General features: G+C 35.4%; 2 protein-coding genes across 3 annotated transcripts in view; one reads left to right on the top strand and one right to left on the bottom strand.

Moving 5' to 3' along the window:
- LOC150095332 (astacin-like metalloprotease toxin 1) overlaps positions 1-4,548 on the top strand; it is a 30,233-nt gene extending 25,685 nt beyond the window's left edge. Inside the window, exons 9-10 of the mRNA XM_090410472.1 lie at positions 2,175-2,428; positions 4,406-4,548. Coding sequence (XP_090266598.1) covers positions 2,175-2,428; positions 4,406-4,504 — 353 coding nt within the window. The 3' untranslated portion in view covers positions 4,505-4,548. The remainder of the gene's footprint in view (positions 1-2,174; positions 2,429-4,405) is intronic.
- Positions 4,549-9,005: 4,457 nt separating this feature from the next.
- Positions 9,006-26,847, bottom strand: part of LOC150095331 (nucleoside diphosphate kinase 6, mitochondrial-like) — a 43,891-nt gene continuing 26,049 nt past the window's right edge. For both annotated transcript variants that reach the window (XM_090410235.1, XM_090410236.1), the window contains exons 5-6: positions 23,041-23,117; positions 9,006-12,065 (exon numbers count right to left, since the gene is read on the bottom strand). In XM_090410235.1, coding sequence (XP_090266361.1) covers positions 11,884-12,065; positions 23,041-23,117 — 259 coding nt within the window. In that variant the 3' untranslated portion in view covers positions 9,006-11,883. The remainder of the gene's footprint in view (positions 12,066-23,040; positions 23,118-26,847) is intronic.

Genomic DNA, 26,847 nt, shown 5'->3' with positions numbered 1-26,847 from the left:
GGCTGGTAGAAATCATTACTAAAGGTTTTAACTGGAAACTCAATACAGCTGCCATCTTCATCGACGCAGAGAAGGCGTTTGACAAAGTATGGCATCAAGCCCTTCTCTACAAACTGATAAAATTTAACTTGCTAGTCAAGTTAATAAAAATAATACATTCTTACCTCAAAGACAGATATATGCAGATCAGGGTCGGCGAAACGGTTTCGACCAGACGCAGGATCTCGGCAGGCGTACCTCAGGGATCTTTCTGGCACCTCTCCTGTTCTCAATCTATGTAGTGGACATCCCTCTGAACCCAAGAACAACATTCACTGCATTATATGCAGATGATACTGCACTGATGGCAAGATCATTGAGCCCGAAGCTGGCAACTAAAAGACTCCAAACCAGCATACACATTTTAGAAAAGTGGATGGCAGACTGGAGGATTTAAGTTAACCCCCCAGAAAAGCTCAGCTATATTGTTTACTAGAAAGAAAATCCATACCACGTAGGATATTTATTTATTGGGAGTAAAGATTCCATGGCAGACTGAAGTTAACCCTTTCTGTCCTAGTGATTCCAATTGGAATCACTAACTTTTTTGGCCTTCATAGACCATATTATGTGGCGAATGATTCCAATTTTGAAATGATTCATTGAAAATGAAATTTCCATGAATCATTGAAAAAAAAAAAAACATTTGCATTTTCTGAAAAATGAAAATGTGTTTTTCAGAATAATACTTGACATCCTTGCTTTTTTTTAGACCTAAAGACAAAATAAATAGAAAGAAAAATTTTTTTTCACTTGTAAAAAAAAATTCAGGTCAGAAAAGGTTAAATATCTTGGAGTGATTCTTGATAGTAAACTCCTATTCAGCAAACATATTAGTTACATAACCTCAAAGCCATCCATAGTGTTAGCACAGCTCTACCCTATGATCAACAGACAAAGTAAACTGGACACGCAAACAAAATTAACAGTTTACAAGATGGTAATTCGACTGGTCATCACTTACGCATCCCCAGCGTGGAGCCACACCGCGAATTCAAACATTGTAAAACTTCAGAGATTACAGAATAAGTGCCTGAGGATGATTCTGAATGCCCCTTGGTTTATAAGAAACACCCAGATCCATAGAGAAGTTAATATCCCCTATATCTCTTCCTTTCTCCTAAATCTAGCTGAGAAGTCCTTTACCAAGACAAGTAACCATCCAAACCGTTAATCAACGAAGCTTCGGAATATAATGAAGCAGAAAGATTCAAATATAAAAGACCAAAGTCTATCTTAAGTTCAGCTGAACACAGTTAGCCTCACTGCCCTCAATGGGCGAGCATATAGCTCACCAACTCCATTCAAAGTTCTTTCATTACAAGACAAAGCGGAATATGAAAAGCAATTTTGCTACACCCATCTAGCTAGAAATGTTAATGTGACGAACAGTGCCGCAATACTAATAGCTCGCATCTCACTATGACGTGCATATGCTTGCGCGCGTAGCAATATGACACGGTGGTAAACACAGTGCTGCTACCATCCTTCGCCCTCCTAAGTGGTGCAAGATGAATTTTTATTATTTTTATACAACATAAGAGAATTGTATAGGATTGTTGATGATAAAATTAAATATTACAAGCAAATATAAATTAATATATATAGAGAGAGAAAATTGAAGGTGCTGCAGTTCCGCAGTGCCTATGCACGAGCTGCCCATGGTTATGCCTTTTCAGGTTCGTTTCTCAAAATGCACAAGGATAAATAATGGAATCATTTTGTCTATAAGTCTGAATTTCCTTTGTTTGGGATCTTCAAAAATTTGTCCAGATATCTCAGTTTTGATTTCCATTGGGCTATTGTTATGGGCAGAATTCGGCGCAAAGCATTTTGCAATAACATGAACTCAGCTCTGGCTGAATATCATTTAATGAAATATTATTTAATATATTTAATAATTCTATTAGAATTTATGGAGTCATCTCGACTTTAGTATCGTATTGCAGCTAAAAATACTCGTAATGTTACGTCTGAAACTGATCTATAAAGAACTAGGTATATTTATATAAGATCTAAGGGGGGGGGACACCTCGAATAAACTAAAAATAAAAAAGTTAATTATGCAAAAGAGCTAAAATTAGTTCATATATAACATAACAGCATTAAGATTCGGTTCACTCGCTATGTTTCAGGAAGTTTCGTATATGTGGATGCAGAAGAAACCGAGGGTAAGAACGCAGTACTCGCGTCTCCGGTGTATGATGTTCAGAGACCTCGTGATGCTTGTCTTTCTATTAGCGTCTACGTGAATGGAACTGGAGCTAGGGGCCTGAGAGTTGTTCAGGCACGGGCAATCTCTTTACGCAGTGTGTATATACACAGAGAGCAATCGACTAAATGGAAAACACTCCACATCGACCTTCATATGGACGATGATCTAACAGTGGTAAGTAATATTATATTAATACCATCAAGTTTCCCATTTTTTTTCCCTCCTCGATTTCGCATTGAGGTAAAGTGAAAGGCAAATTAATACATGCTTTTTAATGAAGTAATCTCCTGATTACGTGGTACTCTAATGAACAACAAAGATCGAAAATAAAAATATATTTTATGATTGTCGCTAATCATGTTTATATTTGATGGCTGGATACCTCATAGAATGATTTGTCAGGCTGTTGAACATCAACGCAACTTCTAATTCTACTACAGTTAAAACTATAAATGTATTTTCCTCAAGAAGTGATTTGAATAGCTACTCCCTAAAATACTCTTAATGTTTGATGAAAGTTTTTCCTACAGTTCTCTTTTCATTATTCATATCGATATTTATCATAAAGAAAGTAGACTGATTTTTGGAGACATTACAATTAGTCCACAATCACTTCGACAGTGTTATCAGGGGAGCGCACTCAGGATTTAATCTTGGGTGGGGGGCGAGTTGAGTAGACGATTTGAGAATACACACTACGCATCGCATACGACCTATGACTGAGCATTCATAGATTGCTAATTCATAAGTAATATAGAAATAGAAGCACGACACAAGACACTGGAAAATTTATTTTTCCCCCCCTTTTTTCATTGGGGGACAGGGCCCCTGGCCATCTCCGGCCCAAGGTATTTTTGCGCTCCAAGCGCGGAGCTTTTTAAAGGTTGCAGAAATTTAATATTAAATTTATATACATCTTCGTCCCTCAATATTTTGTCGCCCCAAGCAATGCTTGGTTCGCTTGTATGGTAGGGCAGGCCCTGCCCACGCCACTGTACCAGGGTAACTTGTCTTCACTTCTTTTGTGTTCTGTTGCACCCCTCAACACTTACCTCTCGATCACATTACTCATAATTATTTTAACCTCTTGAAAGAAGTGCTGACCACCCGATTCGATTAATATCCTCCATCTCCAGGAGTATCTCCACTGCTAGTGTACGATGTGATGTGGCATTTGTCATCCACAAACATCAGTTCACCTACAGCACCACAGAACAATCGAAAATGACGTTAAAGAACTTAGCTGTAATATCGTTCAGTCACAGTTCCTTTTTTTCAGCAGTTGTAACTCGGTGCATCCATTAAGCATAATATACTTCCCAACACCATAACCCCAGCACCGCCATATCTATCTCTTTCAAGAATATTCTCGCGATGGTAAGCAGTACCACTTTCACACCAGATCAAGTATCGCAGGAAAGACTAAAACGACTCATCTGTAAAGAGTACAATACCCCATTGGTGTCCTGTTCAATTTTTATGGATATAACACCACTGAAAAACGTGCTCTACGATGAGCTGTGGATAGATTTTTATGTGGCTCCCACTCACAAGATGTTGTGAATACGTCTTTCGGGTGGGAGTCACATAAAATAAAATATATATTCACTGCTTGAAAAGGAAATGAAGTCAGATGTTATATTAACGATTTTAAATATATTATATATGAAAGTTAATAACTTTGCCCTGTGATTTTATTGTCATTCTCGATGATGTTTTATACTTCTATCCTGCTAAACACTTCTCTCCTTATCAAATGCAATTTTCATTAATTCATGTCTTGCAGTTGCAATCTTTCAGATATTTACACAAACAGTGTTATGCTCGATTATCAGGCATGAAAGTTTAGAGTATAAGGTGCTAACAACACTTACTTTCAATACTAACTGTATGCAACTCAAGCAAGTGAATAAGAACTTTTATTATGCTGTAAGGTTAACAGGTGAAATAATTCTCGATATTTTTAGTGGACCTCTCAGAATCCTCTAATGCAGTAGAAATACAAATAAAATTGCTTTCGAGATTATTTTCTATTTACTATTGACAGTTTTAAATCAGATGGAAGTAATTTCTTTGGTATACAATCAATAACAAATGTTTTTAAATTAGTCGGTTTTTTTTTATTTTTTTTCTATATCACTTTTTTTTTAGATCCTCTTCTATGCTTACACTACCAGAAATGAACCTGGAAAAATAGCCATTGACGATTTTAGGCTTAGTGGACAACCATGTAAGAAAACTTTGTATTAGTATACCTTCTTTATGAATGAATAAAAGAATAAATAAGACATGAATCGATTTGTTTTCTACACTTCGACTACCTTCTTTATCAGTTATTATTACGTGACAGATGCAGGGAGTCGAAAGACTAATCCAGGGAGGGCAACTTCTCCACAAACTACAACGAACCGCAACTACCATCCTCTACCCCGCCCCCGATACACACACACCAGTATTTTCACAGATAATCACAAACATCCATGTCCACGGTGGGATTTGAACCACCGTCTTTTGGCTAGAGAGCAGATAGGCTAACCACTCAGCCAACCAGGTATTTATCTTGGATGGCCTACTTATGAATGCGTTAAAAAGCGCTAAAATAAATCTGTTCTTTGACTGTGCATTCTTCAAAAGCCATCACCGTCTGATTACACTGCATTTGGCATGCCAATTTATTGTTATGCAAACTATATGAAAAAAAGAGTGACTGTTACAACTCCACAGGGGGAGCTATAATTGAACTTGTTAACATACCACAAGAACTTGAAAACTAGTGTTTAATCTAAGAATTAAACTCAAAATATATTTGTTAGCAACTAAATTAAATACTACGAACTTGCAAATCAAGTTGAAATATCAGAGACATCTCCCTTTCAAACTAAATGTTCTTCCATTGAACAAATTGCCAGCTAATACAAAATGAATATGATAACACAAATTTATATATACTGCTTGGAAAGCAGTTAACACTGTTGATACCCTGCGCCTCCATCTCCGTGTGGTATCACTGTTTATTTGAGATGGCCCAATTTGTCAACAATTTGCTGAACAGATAGGCCTGCAACTTGGCATCCTATCATAACACCTTTTTTAAAGTTCACTTCTCGCAGCCTTTTCACCCCGATACAATCGCACCGGCTGCAAACACGTGACTTGTTACATGGCATGATGCACCTTGCCCAGGGATGTGTCCGTTGACTTCTTTCCAAGAAAGTCAACGGACACATCCCGTTAAAACCACCATTCGTTGAATGCGGAGTTCCGGGGATCGACTGGAACAAGCATTCAGAACCTAGGCTCACAACATATGCAATCCCCACATTATCTGAACCAACATGCATACAGCATAGTCTGCAGTGGGATGTGGAAGCTTCAAAAGCTGTTATGGAACGACGAATCATGCCACACCTTATACCGGGAGATAAACAGGTGTGGATGTGGCAGATGCCCAGTGAATGTATCTTACCAGTGTGTAACCCCGACTATGAAATTCATCGGTGACGGTGTGATTGTATGAACTGGTTTTTCTTGTACGTGTGTAGAGGCTTAAGTGCTGTGAGGACATCATGTTGGAGGCTTAATGGATTTTTTACAACACTCAAAAAGAATTAAATTAGAATTTAATACTTCCTATATTTCGTCCTAGTCACTAGGACATCTACGGGGATTACAAAAACAATTAATGTAACATATACACAAATAACAATACTAAGCCCAACCACGTGGGTGACACTAAAGTCCTATCTAGGTAGGGCGCCCTCTAAGGGCAGTAGTAGGTGGCCAGGAATGTAAGGTGGGAACTCTGGTGATGAGTGTTTCCCAAATCTTCGGAAGCTTAATGCAACCATATTTATTGAGATTTGGTTGGTTTTTGAGAGCTTTCCTCTGAGAGTTTCCTCTCCAATGGCTACAGCGATCACAGTATCAAAAAAATAATTAACTCCTCCCCCATTCCCCTTCCTTCTCGTCAACAAGAATTTAAAAATGCCATCACCATACCCTACATCCGTGGCACATCTGAAAAAATAGCCAAGATACTAAAACAGTACAATCTACACACAGCATATAAGCCCCACCGCAAACTGGCTACCCTTATCTGTTCTACGAAAGATCAGCTCCCTCCTCTCTCTCTGCCTGGAGTTTACAAAGTACCCTGTTCCTGTAAGCTGGCGTACTTTGGACAGACAGGCAGATCAGCATCCATCCGTCTAGAGGAACACAAGTCTTACATCTTCAAACACAACTATGGCCATTCAGGCTTGGCTGACCATGTTTTGGACACCACCCACAGAGTATCATGGAAGAAAACCACCATGCTCCACCACAGCAAATTCAAGAAAGAGAGACTTTTCTTAGAAGCAGCAGCAGCTCTCAAAAACCAACCAAATCTCAATAAATATGGTTGCATTAAGCTTCGAAGATTTGGGAAACACTCATCACCAGAGTTCCCACCTTACATTCCAGGCCACCTACTACTTCCCTTAGAGGGCGCTCTACCTAGTAGGACTTTAGTGTCACCCACGTGGTTGGGCTTAGTATTGTTTGTTATTTGTGTATATGTTACATTAATTGTTTTTGTAATCCCCGTAGATGTCCTAGTGACTAGGACGAAATATAGGAAGTATTAAATTCTATTTTAATTCTTTGAGTGTTGTAAAAAATCCATTAAGCCTCCAACATGATGGTTTTTCTTGGTTTGGCCGCATACTTCTGAGGTGGCAAAACATTGACCTCTTAAGAGGTATCTGAACAATGCAGTGCCTCTTACTTTGCAAGATTTCTACGGAAATGACTTTCCATGGTCTCTTTTAGCAAGACATTGCACTATATGAGCCCTGAGATCAGAGCTCTGTGGAGGCCTATTGAATATCTGTGGGATTAATTGGAGTGTCAGGTGAGGTTCAAGGGATGCCCACCTCACACAGTCCAGAACCTCATTCATTCCTACAGAAAGAATGGCCCAAAATTTCCACTGATCGCTATCATATGCTCCATAGAATTGCTGCAGTCACAGTAAAAGGAGGTCCTATATCTTAAGGTGAGCACCAAGGCTGCTTGTTCCTCAGACTATGGTGTTTGTTGACTTCTATCAAAGAAGTGCAAGTTCTTATCGACAAACTTCATCCCAAATTCCACCCAAGTTATTTTCTATTCCAGCCTTGTAATGTCTTATTTCTTCTCACTCCTCACTTGTGGAAACAGGTCAAGAGTGAGAAGGAAGAAGTTTGACATTTTTCTTTAAGAGTTGCAGGCTAATTTGGGAATACTTCTTGAGGAAGGTTTTTCTGGAGAAGAGGTAGATGGGATAAAAGAGGAAAGTGAGAAGCAGGTTCAGTATGTTTGCAGGTACACTGAAAAGAGACTTGCCACTGCTTGTTTTCAACAGGCCTAAGAGAAAAAAAGAATGACAGTTGCTATTTCAGTGCAGCAGTGATGGAAGTACTTATAGAACAGACACAGCTGAAACATTGCATAAAGTTATCTGTAAAGGAAGGATCACCTATGAGCCAAAGTGCTCTCCTCTGGGCAGCATCCAGACTTCTAGGGATGTCTTAGGTAACAATTGTGCTCTCTGGAGAGATTTTGCACCAATTTCTTCAAAAAAAAAAAAAAACCTCATCACCTTCATATAAGACTAACTCAATCTTCAGCATAAAATGTTTCTTGTATTCAAAATATCAGGTCTTCCTGATGCAAAGCATCAAATGCTGCTGACTATGTTCTAACTATCCCAATAAGTAATCAAAATAAATGAAATAAGAAAAATTGCATTTAACCTTTGAAAATATTCTAATTCTTTTCCCTACTCCCATAAGAAATACTTATCTAGCCTAACCATGGTATTAACATATCAAACAAGCTTATGACCTTTACAAGTAGCATTCACAAAAATCAATATTAAAACAAATGTTTGGTGCAGAAGATGCAGGACAATTTTAATAGCATTCTGTAGATGATAGATACCGGTTTAAATGCAAAACTGTAACATCTAAGAATACAGTATGCTATCTATGCCAGACATACTAAGTCAAGTTTGTATTATGGCTGCAGCAACTAAGGATATGAAGGCCAACATGCTATTTGTGTGTTCTGCAAAATTTTGTAGAATGATACTCTTCTACCTGCATAAAAAAATAGTCATATTCATATATATAATTTTTAAGTTTGTTACAAGAAAGTCCCCCCACCCCCTGCAGAATAGCACTGAATGCCAAGATTGAGCAAATAATATCAGTTCTTAATTTCTTAAGAGTTCATTACACTGGCTTGATTTCTCAAGCATTTAACATACCCATATTCTAAGCTGCAAATTTTTAGGTGAGAGATGAATCGTATTACCTGATGTGAGAAAAGTACCTCCATTTACTGGAAGCATGAAGTGGCTTAAAAAAGCTTGATGTTAGGTTTCTAGAGCAGGGTTTCTGGACTATGCAAAAATAAATAAAATAAGAGTCCTTATTCTGCTAAAGTACTTTATGTACTATAGATTTGCAACCTTTTGTGGATAGGAGAAAAAAAAAGTTAGTGGGAGAGTGAATGCACATTCACTTTGCTGAAGTCTATAGATAATTATGCATGTGATGTAATGTAAAACTAAGTAAATAAAACTCCAATTTTAATAAAGAAAAATTTAAGAACTATGATCTGCAGCTTTCTAAAATCAATTAAGTTATATTTTTGACAGCCATAACAAATTCAGTTGATCAGCAGTGCAAAAATGCAATATTCACGTGAATAAAGACAGGACAAATTCTGAACATCAAAATTTATTATTGTTCAATTAACCATCACTGAAATATGCTGCTACATTCAGTAAAATTCTACTTATTCATATGCTGCAAATGCAATCTCAGTACAAATTGCATGTAATAAATGCAATAGCTTATTAATTTCAACTATGAAAAAAAGTTTTGTAATGAAATTAGATTTCACTTTTGTTATACCAAATATTTTACCTGTAGCTTTCATTTAATATGTATGTCAGAGCTATCAGAACTACGAGCAACTTTTTATATTTCATCCAAACATAACAAAGTTAAATATTTGTAAATTTTAGATTTATCCTTTCCCTTGACAAACTATGAATTAAAAAAGGCAATTATTTAGTACTGATTATAGAGAAACTTAATATATGGAAATACATGTATTTAAAAAGTAACACTGACAATATGAATTAGCAGTTATTAAAAATAATTTTTGGTTATGATATACATCCATTCTAACAATGCTTGCTGTTAACTAACATTTCAACTGGATTTTATGTCTTAGAGTTTTACCATACCTGCAGCAGCATTTCACTGATTGTCTAGAATACAAGTTTACTTAACAGAAAAGAAGCATATAAAGTCAACAAAAATCCAACAATTATTATACAAAAACATATTTAACATTTATAATTCTACATATTTACAAGCAGTAAGCAGGTTCCTTTATATCAATTACTTGATATATATATAAAAAAAGTACTTATGAAGTTTGGTTTATAAGTACTTTAAGTTTAGTTTCTTTACATTTAAATTAACATACTTAAATGGAATGGTTATGGGAAAACAGGAAAATAAATTAGCTAACTCAAAGTAAATATTTTAGACAAGTGTTATATTCAGGGTTCACTACTTTTTATTTCTAACCTGAAATCACTTAATTTAATTAGTATACCAATTAATTAATATTGTTTTCCAATAAAACAATTATCTGCAGTCATGCTACAAAGAGAGTAAAGTTTCTGAATTAACAATTCATGATCGAAATGTAGTTGTTTGTGTGTACATACATACATACAGTATAGAAGGCATCAAAAAATTAAATGCCAATAAATGAAATGCTGGGACAAAATCATGCCAGCATTTAAAGAATGTTGACTCATTTTTAGCAAATGAGAATTCACTGCAGACAGCGTTTTAATCAACAAAACACCTCCATAATATTTAAATCTACCAACATACCATAATTCAAAGGCACCAAAGAACCTCCTGCCCAAGTATATATAGATTAAACAATTCATCTTTCCAACTCCTTCACATATATTAGCAGCATGTCCAATGCACCTTTAGTGTTCAGTATGGCTAACACCACAAGATGCAGATTTTAATATGAGCTAACCACCTTTGTTTTCTATAGAAAGTTAGATTTTAGCTGATTTAACAAAAAAACAGGAGCCAACCTGCAAGTGACATGCATTCAATTTAATACATCCAACAGACAGCTTTGCACTGTGCTAATTTAAAATTATTCATCATATTTTTCAGGACATTTATCAATATCCTCTTAATGCAGTATGAATGAATTTATCAGAAGGCACAAGTTCTGCAAAATAACATGCACTTATGTTAAGTAGCAACAGAACATACTGATATACACTTAAAAATCAGGTAAAAAATATATATAAAGCTATTCTTTATATTATGAAATTCAGCTGGAACTGTAAATGAATTCTTCAAAAATAAACACTACAGTCATTTACAAAAAGGAAATATATAATTCAATACTAATAACAAAAATGCTATTTACATTTGTTAAATACATTCTTTAATATAAGCATAGCATGAAATCTAGTCTCAAGGTTGTAAATTAGTTGTAATTATTCACTTGCTATCAGAGTATTACTCACTTCACAACCTTTCAAACCAGCACTTATTCTAAGAACATTATATAGGAACTATAGCATACAAACATTTGGAAGTAACTAGTAGCACATGAAATAGTTCACTGCCTCTCAAAAGAATGCTTTTCCTTCTTTAAATGGTATACATTACTGAAAATCAATAATCAAATTTTTTTTCTCCTCTCCAACAATCAGGCTGATGACGTTTGTGATAGTGATCCCTAGCTGCGATTACATTCTTAAAATGTAAGATGATACAGTAAGTTGTCAATTCCAACTACAATCATAATGCTACAAGCCTGCTTATAAAAACAGTACACACATCGTTTCATTAAGCGAGTTTCTTATAACACATGGCTTTATATGCATTTGAAATAAAATGCAAAACGTATTGATAAATATCAATCCTAGTAGTCGATTTTTTTTTCCTTCACATTGTTCCACACATTTCTTTTCCAGCACATTTAGAAGCTATTTGAACACTATCCTTTCAATACTAAGTTAAATTTCTGGGAGAAAACGCTTCAAGATCTCAAGAGATAAAAATATTGCACAAAAATCTGTGTGCCATATTTAAAAACATTTCTAAAGTAGGAAATTACAATGTTTTAGGTTTCAGTTGAATTATTAAATTCAAATGGGCATCACTATCAAAATCTCTTGAATCAAAATTCAAGTGAATGTATAGTAAATATTAACAAAGAATTATTCAGTTATCAAACATGAAGATTTGTCGATATGCATTTTATTCAATAGTAATAAAAAACCAATTCTTTCAATAAATGGCAACTTAGAGTCAGTGAATTAAGATTTTTAGAAAAAGCATCTCCAGAATTAAAAAAAAAAAAAAAAAAAAAAAAAAATCACATGCTTAAAACAAATGCAGGAGAAATCATGAAATGTGATAAACATGTGGACCAGCCACCTATCAATTATGTAATAAAATTGTATTTCTGAAATTTTATAATACTGTCAAAATGCAAGCTAATCTACAGCAGATACACAAATCATATAGTTCGTTATTTTACAAGGATCGACTGACTGCTGCTCGTGCATCTTCTGGAAGGTTAACCTTATGAATCCAGTGTTCCTTATCAAACATCACATAGTGGTTACGGAATAATGGCTCCTCTTTTTTCAGCCAATCTTCAACCCTGAAATCTGGAAAAAAGAAACCTATTTCCCTTCTGGAACTAGTTGGCGAATCTAGAGGAAGAAAGTTATACAAAAAACTAATTGAGATCTGTTTGCAACTTCCATATACAAGCTGTTTATCAGAATACTAAAAATGATATTCAGCTTATTCTGAATAAATCTAAAACAGGTACAAGAACTGTCAAGAATTCACTTTTAATCATAACCTACCCAATGAATATCCAGTGACTTTGCAAATTATAATGGCCAGCACCTGCTAAATTTCTGCTCAGGAAGGAATAGTGTCATGACATCCAACTCGCCACAGTAAGCTTGGTGATCACAAATAGCTTGTACATTGAGCAATTTATTATGTTTGCTAATGCTATTTCAGAATAAATACAAACAAAGAGAGAAATACAAGAGAAGTCTCAAATATTAGATCAGTGATAAGAATATCTTTAGGCTGATTCAAGCACAGACATTTGAAATAGAAATGCTAGCACTAAATGGTGATTAGGTTAAGTCTTCCTTTTAAAAAGAAAAATGTACACAACAGACAGAAATAAAGAAGAAATGAAAAGCTTGAAGAAAACTAAATGTTAGACACTGAATAGCAAACTGAAAAAACAACTTAACCATGGAAGTATGTAATCCAGTTCTGCACAAAGATGAATTATAAAAAGTTCATGAAAATAAGAAATCAAAGAATATTCCTGGTTAAGTTAATGAGTATGTGCTTTTGGAGACAGAAAATGAAAGAAAGCTAAGCTGTATAAAAATACATAAACAAAACTGATGAGAAAATCTTAACAATAAAAAAAGGTAAATCATGGAATGACAGTATTTGTGATGTGCTAAGAAAGCTTAGAATCTTCAGAATGTTTAAGGTAATTTAATGAGGTAACAAACAGAACAGCATTAGAAAACATCCAGTTTGAGGATTTGTTGAAAAGTTGTGATAATCACCATGAAGGAATTGAGGTAGAACCATGTAACTTACATATTATTCTACATAATCCCCATAAAGTGTTATGCATTTGTTACAATGCCATCATTTACAATCCTCTGAGAAAAAAAAAAAAGCCTTGTTGCACAAACTGGTTCTCAGCTACAGATACAAGTTCATCATCGGTGTTAAATTTTGTTCCTTTCAGGTGTTTCTTTAAATTGGGAATAGCAAATAGCCAAAAGGGACCAGGTCTGGCAAATAGGACAGGTGAGGTAGACATTGAAAGCACAAGTTATGTACTGTCTGTGTTAGGTTTCATGAGCAGCATGAACAGGTGCATTGTCCTGCAAAAGCAACATGACTCAGTTTCCAGTGGTGTTTTTCCTTCAGTACTTCCTTCAATTCCTTCAGAGCTGTTGAATAAACTGCTGCTGTAATAGTTACCTTTCCTTGAGGCACTTGGTAAGGATTACACCATCTGTCTGATTTTTGGGATCTGAACTTCTTTGGCCATGGAGAACCTTAACATCTCCACTCCATTGACTACTGTTAGGTCTGTGGGTCATAGTGAAGCCACATTTCAACAGTCACAAACAAACCAGTCAAAAAATTTGCACTCAATTTCTCAAAATGACCCAAAATCCCTTGAGATGATAGCACATATTCTCTCTTTCGGTCAGCAATCAAATATTTGGGAACCCACTTCGCTGAGAGCTTCTGCATGTCCAGATGTTAGTCGATAATGATCCCAACTTGTTTCCCAAATATCTCCAGAGGAGACTTTGCAATGTTTTTGCTGGTATTTGTTTATCATCAAGAATTGTGCATGCACTGAAATGATGTTTTCAGGTGTGATCACTGTGAAAGATCATCCTCACTTGGGAGCATCTGTTGTCTCAGGATGCCAGTTTTAAACTTGGCCACCCATCTGACAACTGTTGGATATTCTGGGAGGCTTGAGGGGCACAGTCCCCCTAAAGTCTCAAAGTTTGGTGAATCTCAAATGCAGACTTCTTGCAGCCCAAAAAACTTGACAGCCCTCAGTCTTCAAATTTCTTCAAAACCTCTGATATATCCTAAAAGAAAAAGAATAAATTACAATTTGATAAAACATGGCAGGTTAAAAAGGTTAAGATATATTCTTTCTTGTGGTTATATCAGTTGCTTTAATATCATTTTTGTTCTAGGTGTTTATCAGAACATTTCAGCCCCCCCCTCTTAAAAATCAGAACACACACTGATACCAGAAGAAAATGCATTGAAAATATGAAAGGGAGATGGAACTGATATTTGACTAAAAATGCTGAATTTTTGAAGAAAGAAAAATTTTGCAGTGTCCTGGTCAAAATTATACATTTTGACCAGGCTTTCAAAATGTATAATTTTGAAAGCCTGGTCAAAATGTCAAAACCCCATATGACTGGAGTTTAGCTCACTGTACCAATTTATAATAGGAAATAATAAAACAAATCATGAGAAAGGACTCCTCACTAACTGTTCTAAGGAAAGATTTATACATGCACATTTAAAAAAAAAGGATAAGAAAAATTAAGGGAAAATTAGAGAGTAGTCAAATAGAGGTTGCTAGGTACCAGATTTTTACCTTATAAGAAATCATAGATGTATAAGTTTTGTAGACATTGAATTAGACTATAAGGTGGCATGAGAAAAGCAGTTTAAAATAAATTTGGTGTAAACAGAACCTTGTACAGCAATACACAGTTAAGTTGCAACTTGATGGAAATTGAAAACTACACAATTTTGTTAGAATAATGGCTGAAGCAACTAAGCTATAAGAACAGCTAAATGCATGTATTTAGCTGGTCTAAAAGATTTTACACCAGTTTACAAGAAGAATCATACTAACAGACTAATGCACTTAGGGTGTACAGGAAGATTATTGGTTCAGAGGTTATATGCATAAGTAAGGTGTCCTCGTTACCTCCAGTTGGTGAAAGCGATCATGTGGCATTGACTTGGGAGGTTGCAAAATCTGTGGATTTTTCTATTAAGAAGGGGTATGTACGGAACTACAGGTTAGGCAATTATAATAAGCTTCGGAGTGAGCTTGCAGCCATCCCATGGCAGAACATATTGCAAGGAAAAGATGTTAGCAGTGCTTGGGATAAAATCAGCGGGTATCTGAGGAAAGCAATATCAGATTGTGTCCTCATGGTCAGGAGGTCAAACAAGGCAGGCATTAGATGGATGAGCAGTAGTATCAAGCTTGAACTGCAAAAAAAGAAAATGTTATGGAGAATTTACAAGGAGAAAGGCGATCAGGACAGCCATGAGCAGTACAAGGCTCAAGCTAGGAAGGTTACCAGCATAGTAAGAAAAGCTAAATCAGATTATGAGAAGACCTTAGCCAAAGAGATCAAGGGTAATCCCAAAGAGTTCTTCCGCTATGTGGCAAGTAAGAGGAAGAATGACTTCGGAAGGATAACCTTAGTGGGTGCTGATGGTATTGAGGTGACAAAATCAGATGTAATAGTCGAGTTACTGAGTGATCACTTTTCAAAAGTCTATCACCCAAGTGAGGATATCTCTATACCTATAGCAATACCTAATGTGAGAATTGAAGCTAAAGAATCAGAGGTATTAAATATATTGCAAAACTTAAATGCAAACACTGCAGTAGGCTTAGATGGAATATCAGCTCGGGTGTTACGTGAATGTGCAAATGAATTGTCAACCCCTCTTACCTGGATATTTAATTTAAGTTTGAACTCTGGTATGGTCCCTAGGGAGTGGAAGTTAGGCAAAGTGGTTCCTTTGCATAAGGGTGGCTCTAAAACTGCGGTATTGAATTACAGACCAATCACCATCTCAGGAGTAGTGGTAAAAGTATTGGAAAAGTTGGTTAAAGACAAAATTCAAGAATGGGTGGATCAGGATATGATACTCTATAGAGGCCAACATGGTTTTGTTAAAGGTAGATCCTGCCTTAGCAATCTATTAACTATTCATAATAGAATAACATCTGAGTTGGACAAAGGAACTGGCTACACAGTGGTACTTCTGGATTTTGCTAAGGCTTTTGACAGGATACCCCATAGAACACTGTTACGCAAATTGGAGCAGATGGGAATGGATATTAAATTGGTGATATGGATAGGAGAATGGCTCAGGGAGAGATACCATAAGGTGGTGTATGGAGGAGCCGAGTCCAGAATGAGGCAGGTGACCAGTGGTGTGCCTCAGGGCTCTGTGCTTGGGCCAATGTTGTTTAATTTGTATATAAATGATATAGGAAACGGCTTAAAGGGAGATATTCAGTTGTTTGCTGATGATGCAAAGTTGTGTAGTGCAATAAAAAATCAAGCTGATGTTGAAAGTTTGCAGGAGGATTTAAATAAGCTGGTAAAATGGGCAAAAGAAAATGGATGTCAGTTCAATGTGGAAAAGTGTAAAGTCATGCATTTTGGGATTAAAAGATTACCAGCTGTGTACTACATCGATGGAAAGGTACTCCAAGAGATTGATGAGGCTAGGGACTTAGGGGTATTGGTAGATAGGGAGATGAAGTTCAGAGGACACATTGCTAAGGTGTCCAAGATTGCACATAGGATTACTTGGTTGTTGAGGAACACACTGACATCCAGAGATAAAGAGGTTATTATTCCCCTTTATAAAGCATTGATACTTCCACATTTGGATTACTGTGCTCAGGTCTGGTCACCTGGATTCCTCGGAGGCTGTGGAGAGGGTTCAGAGAAGAGTGACCAAGTTGGTGAGTGATATAAAAAATGCTCCCTACATTGATAGATTGAGAGCTTGTGGATTGCAGAGATTGGTTGATAGGCGAAGAAGAGGGGATATGATAGAAACATTCAAATTACTAAAAGGTTTTTATAGGATTGATGCAGGGGAAATGTTTCAGCTGTGTGATAGTGATGGAAGAACAAGAGGTCATCTCTGGAAATTAAAGAAGAGTGTGGTTAACAAAGGTGTCAGAACAAGGTTTTTTGCCTGGAGGGTGGTGAATGAGTGGAATTCATTGCCTGACTTAGTTGTGAGCTCTTCGTCTGTAAATGAATTCAAGAAGAGATATGACAGATATTGTTTTGCTAGTTTGGGTCTCCCGCGATGAGTCTACTGACTCCATGGAGATACCCGTAATAATAATAAATAATAATAAAAAAAATGGGTTGACTAAAGAGTAGAGTAATGCTGGGTATCATATCCACTATAATTCTAGGTGAATAACATCATTAAATAATGTTAAGTAAAGATACCCAAACAAGAATATAAGTTGGAGACTAAGTTCTGATTCAGGAGTGCCAGGGTTGTACAAAAGAGTCAGGCATACCACAACTAGCTTGCATCCAAAACTACACCATTCTATACTGCTTACACCAAATCCCAGAACAGCTACAAGAAAATTACATCAAAAACTGACTTTGACAGAGCTAAAAACAGGAAAAACTTGCATTCTGCTCAAACAGCAGCCATGCCTTCAGCTATAGCCAAAGCTATTGGTTGTAACTTCTGCTTAAAATGCTTCCACCATTATATACTCAGATGGTACTGCATTATCAACCACAGAAAAAAACCAACCTCCTTGCTTCCTACTTCTCCAATTCGTGCATAGTAGAACATGGTAAACATCTAACTATTCCAAACACTCAACACCATTTAATCTTTTGCCAGAAATATCAGAAAATTTTGTTCAAATTAGATAGTCTCCTGGTCCTCTCCAATTGTTCTAAAAGATCTGTGCTTCTGAGTTGACTTCCAATATAGCACCTATTTACACTTTCATATTTCACTGGTATCTTGCAGTCCTGATATTAGTCCATATACAGTACAACCTATTCCTAAGAATAGAGACAAATCTTTACCTTCAAACTACTGTCCAATTTCTCTCACCTACAAAGCAATAGAAAGAGCGATGAACACCCAACTTCTATTCCACCTTGAAGACTCATCTAACAAAATGACTGACAGTATGAATTCCATCACTGTTCAACTAAGGATCTACTAACCTATGTCACCCATCTTTGGACCAACACCATGGAAATGTTTAGAAATCTCAAGGGTCACCCTTGATATCTCTAAGGCTTTTGACCGAGTTGGCACAGAGGTCTATTAAGTAAACTATCATTTAGTGCCCCATACCCCCCCACCTCCAACTTCTGCAATTGGATAGCCAGCTTTCTGACTGGATACTTACTTTAAGTGATAGTGGATGCCTCCTTATCTTCTAACTATACAACTAATGATGAGTCTCACAAGGCTCAGTTCTTTTGCCCAACCTCTTCCTTCTATATACAAACAATCTACTCAATCCCAAATCAAATAAGACTTGTCCTTTCTTCATGTGAAAATCTCTATTGTAACAGGGTATTAGTAATGACCAGTCCATGCCTGAACAGAAATCTCCAGTAGGCATCTACCCATTATTTACTTTGCACTTTTCTCCAAATTTTTCAAAAATATTTCTGCATATATAGTATTCATTTCCTACTCTTATTTAGATCTCCAAGGATCTAACTTTGTCAGCTGCCATTTTTAATAACTAAAAATTCCCCTGACATAGGCAGAAATAAGCAATTGTCCAAATCCTTACTTTGATTTTTGTCCCTATTACTACTTGAAATTGCCTGCCATTCCAGATTATCTGTGTTTAATATTGTAATAGTAGGAACTGATAGTGTGGAACTGCAGAAACAAATTTCATGAGTATTTCTGCTAAATTCAATAAAGCAATGCCAATCTTCAGTCTACTCCCTGTTTAGGGGTACCCCTTGGGTACTTCTAAACAGGGGATACCCTAAAAGGGATACTCCTAAACAATCAAATTCCTGACATGTACCCTCAAGGAGTGTACAGGATATGATAGTACTACATGAAAAATTTACATCATTACTAACTTCCTATCTACAATTTTCCTCCAAATCAGTCTGTCACTTGTCAAGACTCCAATATTATCATTATCAGATCTTATATTTCTATCGTCTAAGGCAGTGCTTCCCAAACTGTGGGCCGCGGCCCCCTTGGGGGACATAGGTTTTGTTGAAGGGGGGGGGGGGGCTGTGAAATAATGAAAAGAAATTGAAAATGTTTTAAGACTAAGTAGATTTTTTTATCTTAAAAGAAACATTTAATTTTTATTATTCTATTTTGTTATTTTTTTATATTTTAATGGGAAAAAAATCACACATTGGTGCGGGATCACAATTTTGCTTCCTGCGTATTTCAGTGCTTAATGAAAATTAGTAAATATAAGCTTATTCATACGAGTTTAATTTCAAAGCAGAAATCTAAGAATTGCAGTTTCAAATATTTCCCCTGATATTGACTTTTTGTGTAGCAGTATTGAAACACATCCATCACATTAAATTGTTATTAAACTTCTTTTATGTTTTTAATTCTTTCTTTATTACTAATCGTTTTACGTTTCATGTGCTTGTACTGCAAATGTACAATAGCAATATATCTATCTATATAAAAATATAAGATAATGTGCCATGTCAAATGTGTATGTAAGATGCTTAAAATATAATATTTGCATTTGATTTTTGCACGATTCGTTGTGTATGTTTTGTATTGATATATAAATACAATAAATATTATATTAATATATATCTATATTACGACTTTTTTTTTCGAGGGGGGCCGTGAAATATTTTAGTTTCTCCAAAGGGGTTCCTGACATCCAGAAGTTTGGGAAGCACTGGTCTAAGGCACATTGCACCGTATCAATCCACATATATATATCTTGGTCTTCCTCTGGGTCATTTTCCTGCCCACCTGAGATTAGCTCTGCTAATGCATTCCTGGATGCCGACAATGTCAAGTTCTTTCCCAATATCCTCGTTTTTAATATGATATTGCCATTGATGCCATCTGTTCACGCCTCTAACCTTTCTCAGGACTCTCATATCTGCGGTCTCTAGTCTTTGGTCAAGTGTTACTTCTGATCCAGCTCTCAGATCCATAAGTTAAAACTGGTTTGAACACTGTCTTGTATACAGCTAATTTCGTGTTCCGACTAATTTCTCTCTTATTCCATATGAATTTATTCAATTGACTTCCTACCATACCAGCTTTGTTGATTCTGTTGTCTATTTCCATATTTAATTTACCATCTTCACTAAAAATCGTGCCTAAGTAGCTGAAATGTCTTACTTGTTCCACAGGTTCCCCGTTCACAACACAGTTGACATTTTCAACAATTCTACATATTTTCATTGTCTTTTTAATGCTCACCTTCATACCATATCTATTACAACAGTTCTGTTGTAATAGATATGGTATGAAAGTTTCTTGCATATGGTATGAAAGACTCTTGCAAACCATATGAAAGATATGGTTTGCAAGAGTCCCTGACTAAATTCAATTTAGTCAGGGACTCTTGCAAACTTATAGCGGATTTATTTAGAAATATAACATCGTTCGCATAAAGCAAAGAGCTGACATTAACATATCCAATTCTGATATGTTTAATACCACTTTCCTTCATAATGTGATCCACATAGATAATGAATAACAGAGGGGATAATGTACATCCTTGTCTCACACCAGATTTAACATTAAACCATCTTCCTGTACTTCCTTCAATTCTAACTGTCGACTTACAACTCAAATACAGACAAGTATTGCTTGATATAATGCCCCACTGACACCATATAACTGTAGCGTATTGAATAGCTTCTCTCTTGGCACCTTATCATATGCCTTTTCCAAATCGACAAAACTTAAATACGGATCTTTGTTAATTCCCATGCTTTCTCAACTATTTGTCGTAAAGTGAAGATCTGATCCTGACAGCCTCTATTTCACCTGAATCCAGCTTGTTCTTCACTAAGCTTTTCTTCCACAATTCCTCTCAAACATTTCTCAAGTATATTTGCATATATCTTACCAGGAACACTCAGTAGGGAAATACCTCTGTAATTCTCACATTGTTTTATTTCCCTTTTTATATATGGGTACTATTAGAGCTCTACTCCAATCATCAGGAAATTAGTCCCTCTGTCCAAGCTTTCTGAACTATGCAGTACAGCCACTGTAAGATTATATACCACCATATTTCAGCATTTTTGGTCAAATATCATCTACTCCTGCTGCCTTTCCACATTTCAAGCCTTTGATGGCTTTTTCTACTTCAAGTATGGATATGTATTTCTGACTGTAGTGTTTTTTTTTTTAAACCAGTGTGCTATCACTGCTCGATTCATTTAGCAATTTTTCGAAGTAATTACTCCATACTTCAAGGATATCTTTTTCTCCTGTTTTCATGTAACCTTCATCTCTAAATCCTTTTAGATCACTCTTTCCTCCATTTCTAAGCTTCAACAACCTCCAGAATAACTTGCCACCTTCTTGATATTTATTTTCTATGTTCTTGCCAAAGTCCTCCCATGACTTTTGTTTAGCAAGCTTTACAGTGTTTAGCTTTCTTACATTTGTCTCTATATTCTCTAAGAGCACAAGCTGACTTATTTGCCAGGAACTTTTGATATGCTTGCTTCTTTTCCTTCACTGCCTCTTTAACTTCCTGTATCCACTATGGAGTTCTGATTTTTCTATCCTTGCAGACAACCTCACCACATGCCTCTCTGGCTGAATCAATCAGTGTGTTCTTCAAGGCTTGCCACTGAATCTCCAAGGATTGGTTCCTGTTCTCAAACTCCTTCATTTTCTCTTCAATAATCTTTGTGTATTTTAGTCTACAGTTCACATCTGAGAGCTGCTCAACTTTTATTCGCTTTAAAACTTTCTTTTACATGTTATTCTTTTCAATACAAAATTCAATTTTATCCTGCTCAAGACTATATAGTGATTGCTTCCAATTTCAAATCCTCTGTACACTCTGGTGTCCTGCACCAGGGAGAAAACATCACTAACAATAACATAGTCAATGAGACTGTTCTTATTCCTTGCCTCTTCTCTCCATATGAATTTGTGCACATTTTTATGTTGGAACATGGTGTTAGTAATAACCATGTCCATGACTTGAGGAGAAATCCAACCGGTATTTGCCATTATTATTGGCTTTGCTCTTTTCTCCAAATTTTCCCAAAATATTTTTGTATGTCTGACAATCATTTCCTACTCTGCTAATTAGATCCCCAACAAGGACCATCTTTTCCTTTTTCATTGTGTCAGTTGTTTTTTCTAAAGCATCAAAAAATTCCTCCACTTCTACCTTAGTAGAACCTTCTGTGGGACCATAGGCACAAATAAGTCTCATTGTCCAATTCCCCATTCTGATATTTGCTCACATCACTCTACTTGAGACTGGCTGCCATTCAAGATTAGCCTCGTATTTTGTGTTGAATACTATGGCTACTCCTTTTCCTCGATTGTCATTTCCTGAATATAAAATTTTGTATTTAGTATTCAGAAAGATCTCACCAGTTTTTGTCTTTGTTTCAGACACCCCTATTATGTCGATCTGGTACTTATCTAATTCCTCAGCTAGCTCCATTTCTTTGCCATTCAGGTTTCTTATGTTGATAGTACTGATCTTTAACTCTGGTGATGTTGAGTTGGGGTGTGCTTTCAGATTTGTTCCAGTAGCTGACTTTTTACTGTTCGCCCTGGTTCCCTGGCAAAAACAACTGGGGCCTTATTTAACTGGGTGACGCCCCAGCTGGCATGAAATTTTGTCATGTTGTACCATCATTTTCTATATTGGTTTAAGCCAATAAGAGTACAATTTGGTCGGCTAAATCCCAAATTGCCAGCCCATCCTTGTTTGTTTAGTATCCAGGTAGATACCCAACAGGGTGCACCACGAGAAGGTGAGGATTGGACATTAGGTCAATAGCCTTGGATGGTTCTCTGCATTCCTTTAAAGGCTATGTGGAGGTCTCTCAGTTATACAGTTTTGACCCTTAAGCACCCCACTTCTAAACAAAAATAGGCAAAATAGCCATAAAAATTAATTTAGAGAAGTGACATGGAAATTTTCCAGAAATAATACCATTAATAAATTAGTTTGTTTCCTTAAGTGTGTTTTCAGCCTTTATTTTTTAACAAAATAGTTTTGTGTAGAAGTGACAAAAGGGTAGTACATGTCAAGAAAGATATTAAACACTTGAAACTAATAGTGTTCACTCCTGGCCTATTTAGTAAACTTACCAGAGCCATGAACTGCATTCCGAGTATCACTGAGTCCAAATTTTGCTCTGATGCTTTCTGGAGCTTCATACTGAGCCCTAAAACCAGAAGAAATTAAATTTTCAGCTGCTATAAATAAGAAGCAACTTTATTCAGTCCTCAATATCATAAAATGAAATCTATTTAAATTTATGCTGTAGAATTTCTTTTGAAAAGAATATAAAAATTTAAATCACAATACTAATGATCACTTCAGAATTTTATCTTCTGCAAAATGTTTAATAAAGACCTACAAACATAATGTAATAGCTTTAATAGGCAACATTAGTAAAAATGAAAATAACACAAGTTCACTAAAAAATGTAAAGACGAATAAATAAAGATTACCTCCATAATATTTCAACATCTAAACAATAACATCATGCAAAAGTTTTTGTGAACTGGCTTATGTTTCACTAATTTTCAAAGTAGCATTTTCAGATCATATGAATGACAATGACTTATGCACTATAATGTTGCATAAAAAAAAAAGAAAAAACTTGGTATTAAACAATTGTTGGATTGATCTTAAGATGACAGTCTCCCAAATTTTTAGCAGATTAATACAGCCATATCTGTTGAGGTCAGGTGAGTGTTACATAGCCACTGTCAACTAAAACAGTATCCAACTTGAAATAACTTCTGCACAGCACTGGTTTTCTTTCAACTGATTCAGTATGAACAGGTGTACCCAAAGCATGGTCTACAAGTCTTAATTTCCTATAATAAATGGTAGCTAGTGTATCTCTTGTGTCTTTGAGTGGATGTTAACAGATCTTCCTGCCTGTCCAATGGGCAACATTAGTCACAGAGCACTTAATATATGATGGAGAATGGAATGTGTCCTTTGAGGTGTGGTTTGAATATGGCGAGAATGTTATATCTTAAGTAGTTTAACTAAATTTTTAGATTTACTGGATATGTGGAATAAGAACAGTAGTGCTTTGGTCTTGTATCTGGGGAAAGAAATAGAGGACATGTAGCATTTTATCTATTCTAGGAGCTATAGCAATTGGCCAAGTAATTAGTTCTGTGGCCAGAGTTGCATTTAGAACAAATGCTAAATTATTGCTCTGGGTTAGCTTTCAGGAGCCCATACTGTTGAGCTGGATGATAATGTTGGTACAAATGTTTTCCAGTGTGTATGCTAGCTCTCTATGAACAGAAAGATACTCTCACATCTTTCAGATGGTCACTACAGGGCCAATAATTTGTAGATTTCTTTTGCAAATAAAGTAACCTGAAAATTGAATAATTCAAAAATATCAGGGAGAAGTTTGATCCAAATTTGGCGATTTAGTTTTCCACCCCCACTAAAGATTGAAAATGAAAAAGATTTATAAAAGTTAAAGCATCACCTGTGAGGGAAGGCAAACAATTCTGATAACTGTTTGGCAAGTCTGCAAATGAGGCTCTCCCATCAATTACAATAACTTTCCCACATTAGCTCACAAATGTGAATTTTCATCTTTAAATTTAAAGATTTTGTACATTAGCAGCAAATAACAAAAAAAAAAGTACGGCATTAATAAAATCCTTTCTTCCTCCTACCAAAGGAAGTATAATCACACTACTCATTTATCTGCATCACTGAGATGCTTGTTTTGTGTGGTCAATCTTGAAGGGTCTGACAATTATTAGGCTATTGAAATTACACTAAACAACTAAGTCAAGTATATTAAATAAACAGAGAAAAAGAGCACTCCTGCTAATCTAGTGCCCTTCAAGGCATATTTGTATGGGGTACTTACTCGCAAGTGTTTAGTAACTGGTATTGATGTGTCATATTCAATAAATGCTTTGATTTAAAAATAATTGAAGAAAAGTGCTTAAAAATATATCCCAAAATTATCACAATTAAATGAATCCTATACATAAAGGAAAATTAAATTATAATATGGAGAAAAAAAAAGACATGAATATAATTATTTAGCAGGAAAGCTTTGAGCATTAAATACTTTAAATATAAAACAATGTTAGAAGCTGATACTTCACCTGTATATCAGCAGGCAAAATTAAAACTAAATGTACGACAGGAAAGTATCACATGGCATTTAAAATTAACAGCTAGTACTGGCTGTCATTCTACTGCTGTGGGAGATATACAAAAGTGTGTGCAGAACATTAATAAGGAGCTAAATGAATCAAATGTCCACTTAAATTAACATCATTGGAGGTAGAAAATGGTTATCAAACTACAAGCACACTTAAGTGATGATTTCCTTATCTCAGCAACTGCATGCAATCATTTTATTCACTTTAAGCCATTGAGACAGGACTTCAACTTTCTTGGAATTCAATTATGAATGCTTTAATTATCCAAAAAACTGTTTTTCCGAGATGGTGTCTACATAAACTTGTATATAGTTTAATTTATCCATTTGAGAGTAGTTACACCTTAACCTCTTCCATTTGGATTTCTGATGATCCAATCTGCATTCAATGCAAGAAAGACAAGTTTAAATTTTCATAAGCATTCTCAGTATATTTATCTTAAACAAAATTTTCAATTTTGCTTGTAAAAATTAAAAAGCAATATTAAAGATTATGAATATCTATAAAGGGGAAGGGCAGGTAATACTTGGCTGCTTTACAATCTATTAATTTGCAAGTGTTTCATTTGGAATTTTAAAGTCATCTAGATGTAGCATCAAAATTCCATATTAGCGCAGAAATCACACAAATTTAATACAACTTTAAAGAGATACTTGATACATTTGCAACTGTTATATCAGTTAATTTACTATTTAATTGCGTGTAATGTCTATATATTTCTATTGTATTATTAACTACTCTTATTCTACATTGACTTCCTCTTAAAACTCTTTCAAAGGTAAATCTTAAACCTTAAAGATAAACCTCATTTTGTTTAACCCTCAACTATATCCTTTGTCCGCTGTGCCTTTGTTGTAATCTTTCGTGGCCTCTCCTACAATCTAAAATCGTGTGCAAAGTCTTCAAACAAAGAGAATTCTCCCTGATCTATAAAATCTGGGGTCAAGTCCTTTTCGGAATCAAGAAAATTTATTTGTTTAGCTATGCCATCTTGATTCCTATACAAAAGAGAACTTCTTGTCAGGGATTTGACCAACAGATTATCACAATTCCAATAAATATCAACGTTAAACAAGCCCCTACTAATAATTCTGAACAGCAGTCTTAACTGTTTCCTGTGTTTTTACTTATACAGGTTCAATATTTTTAGCAAGTGGTGCATTGGCTTGAAAAATCATACACCTATTTTGGGTTAAAAACAAAGAAATTTATATTCATTCTAAAATATAGTACATGTTAATCAAAACTAAGCTAAATGAAGGTCACTAAAATTAATTATGCACAAATTAACAAACAAGATCTAGTTCACAACAGGTATCTCTCATTAGGTGATATTAACAAATCCAAACTGTCCTAAACCCAATTACTTAACACAAATATGTAGATGAATGCCTTATTTCTTCATCAATTAATGCATATACAACACATCAAAATCAAACTAACCTTACACTAATGACAATTCTTGTAACTCTACACTTCCAGAACTACAAAGATCCTTGTTAGAGGAATAGGTACTAAAGTCCTAAAATCTGTCTTAACAAGTCTGATCCACAGGAAATTTTCACAGTTGCTCACTCTAGTCTAAGAATTGCACAATACAATAAGAAATAAAGCTTTATGTTACCAACCAGACGAATTTATTAGGAAATACTTTTCATCGTATCTTCTTGTAGGGTTCCTTCAAGTCATCTCCCTATTTATTGAGCTGTTGTTCCTTGCCTTGACTTCTTGGTG

This window comes from Typopeltis vanoorti, chromosome 20 (assembly GCF_054136105.1).
Source record: "Typopeltis vanoorti isolate ZY-2024b chromosome 20, IOZ_Tvanoo_1.0, whole genome shotgun sequence".
Lineage (NCBI taxonomy): Eukaryota > Metazoa > Arthropoda > Arachnida > Uropygi > Thelyphonidae > Typopeltis > Typopeltis vanoorti.
The sequence above is the reverse complement of the archived record's forward strand: the minus strand, read 5'-3'. Positions and strand labels throughout refer to the sequence as shown.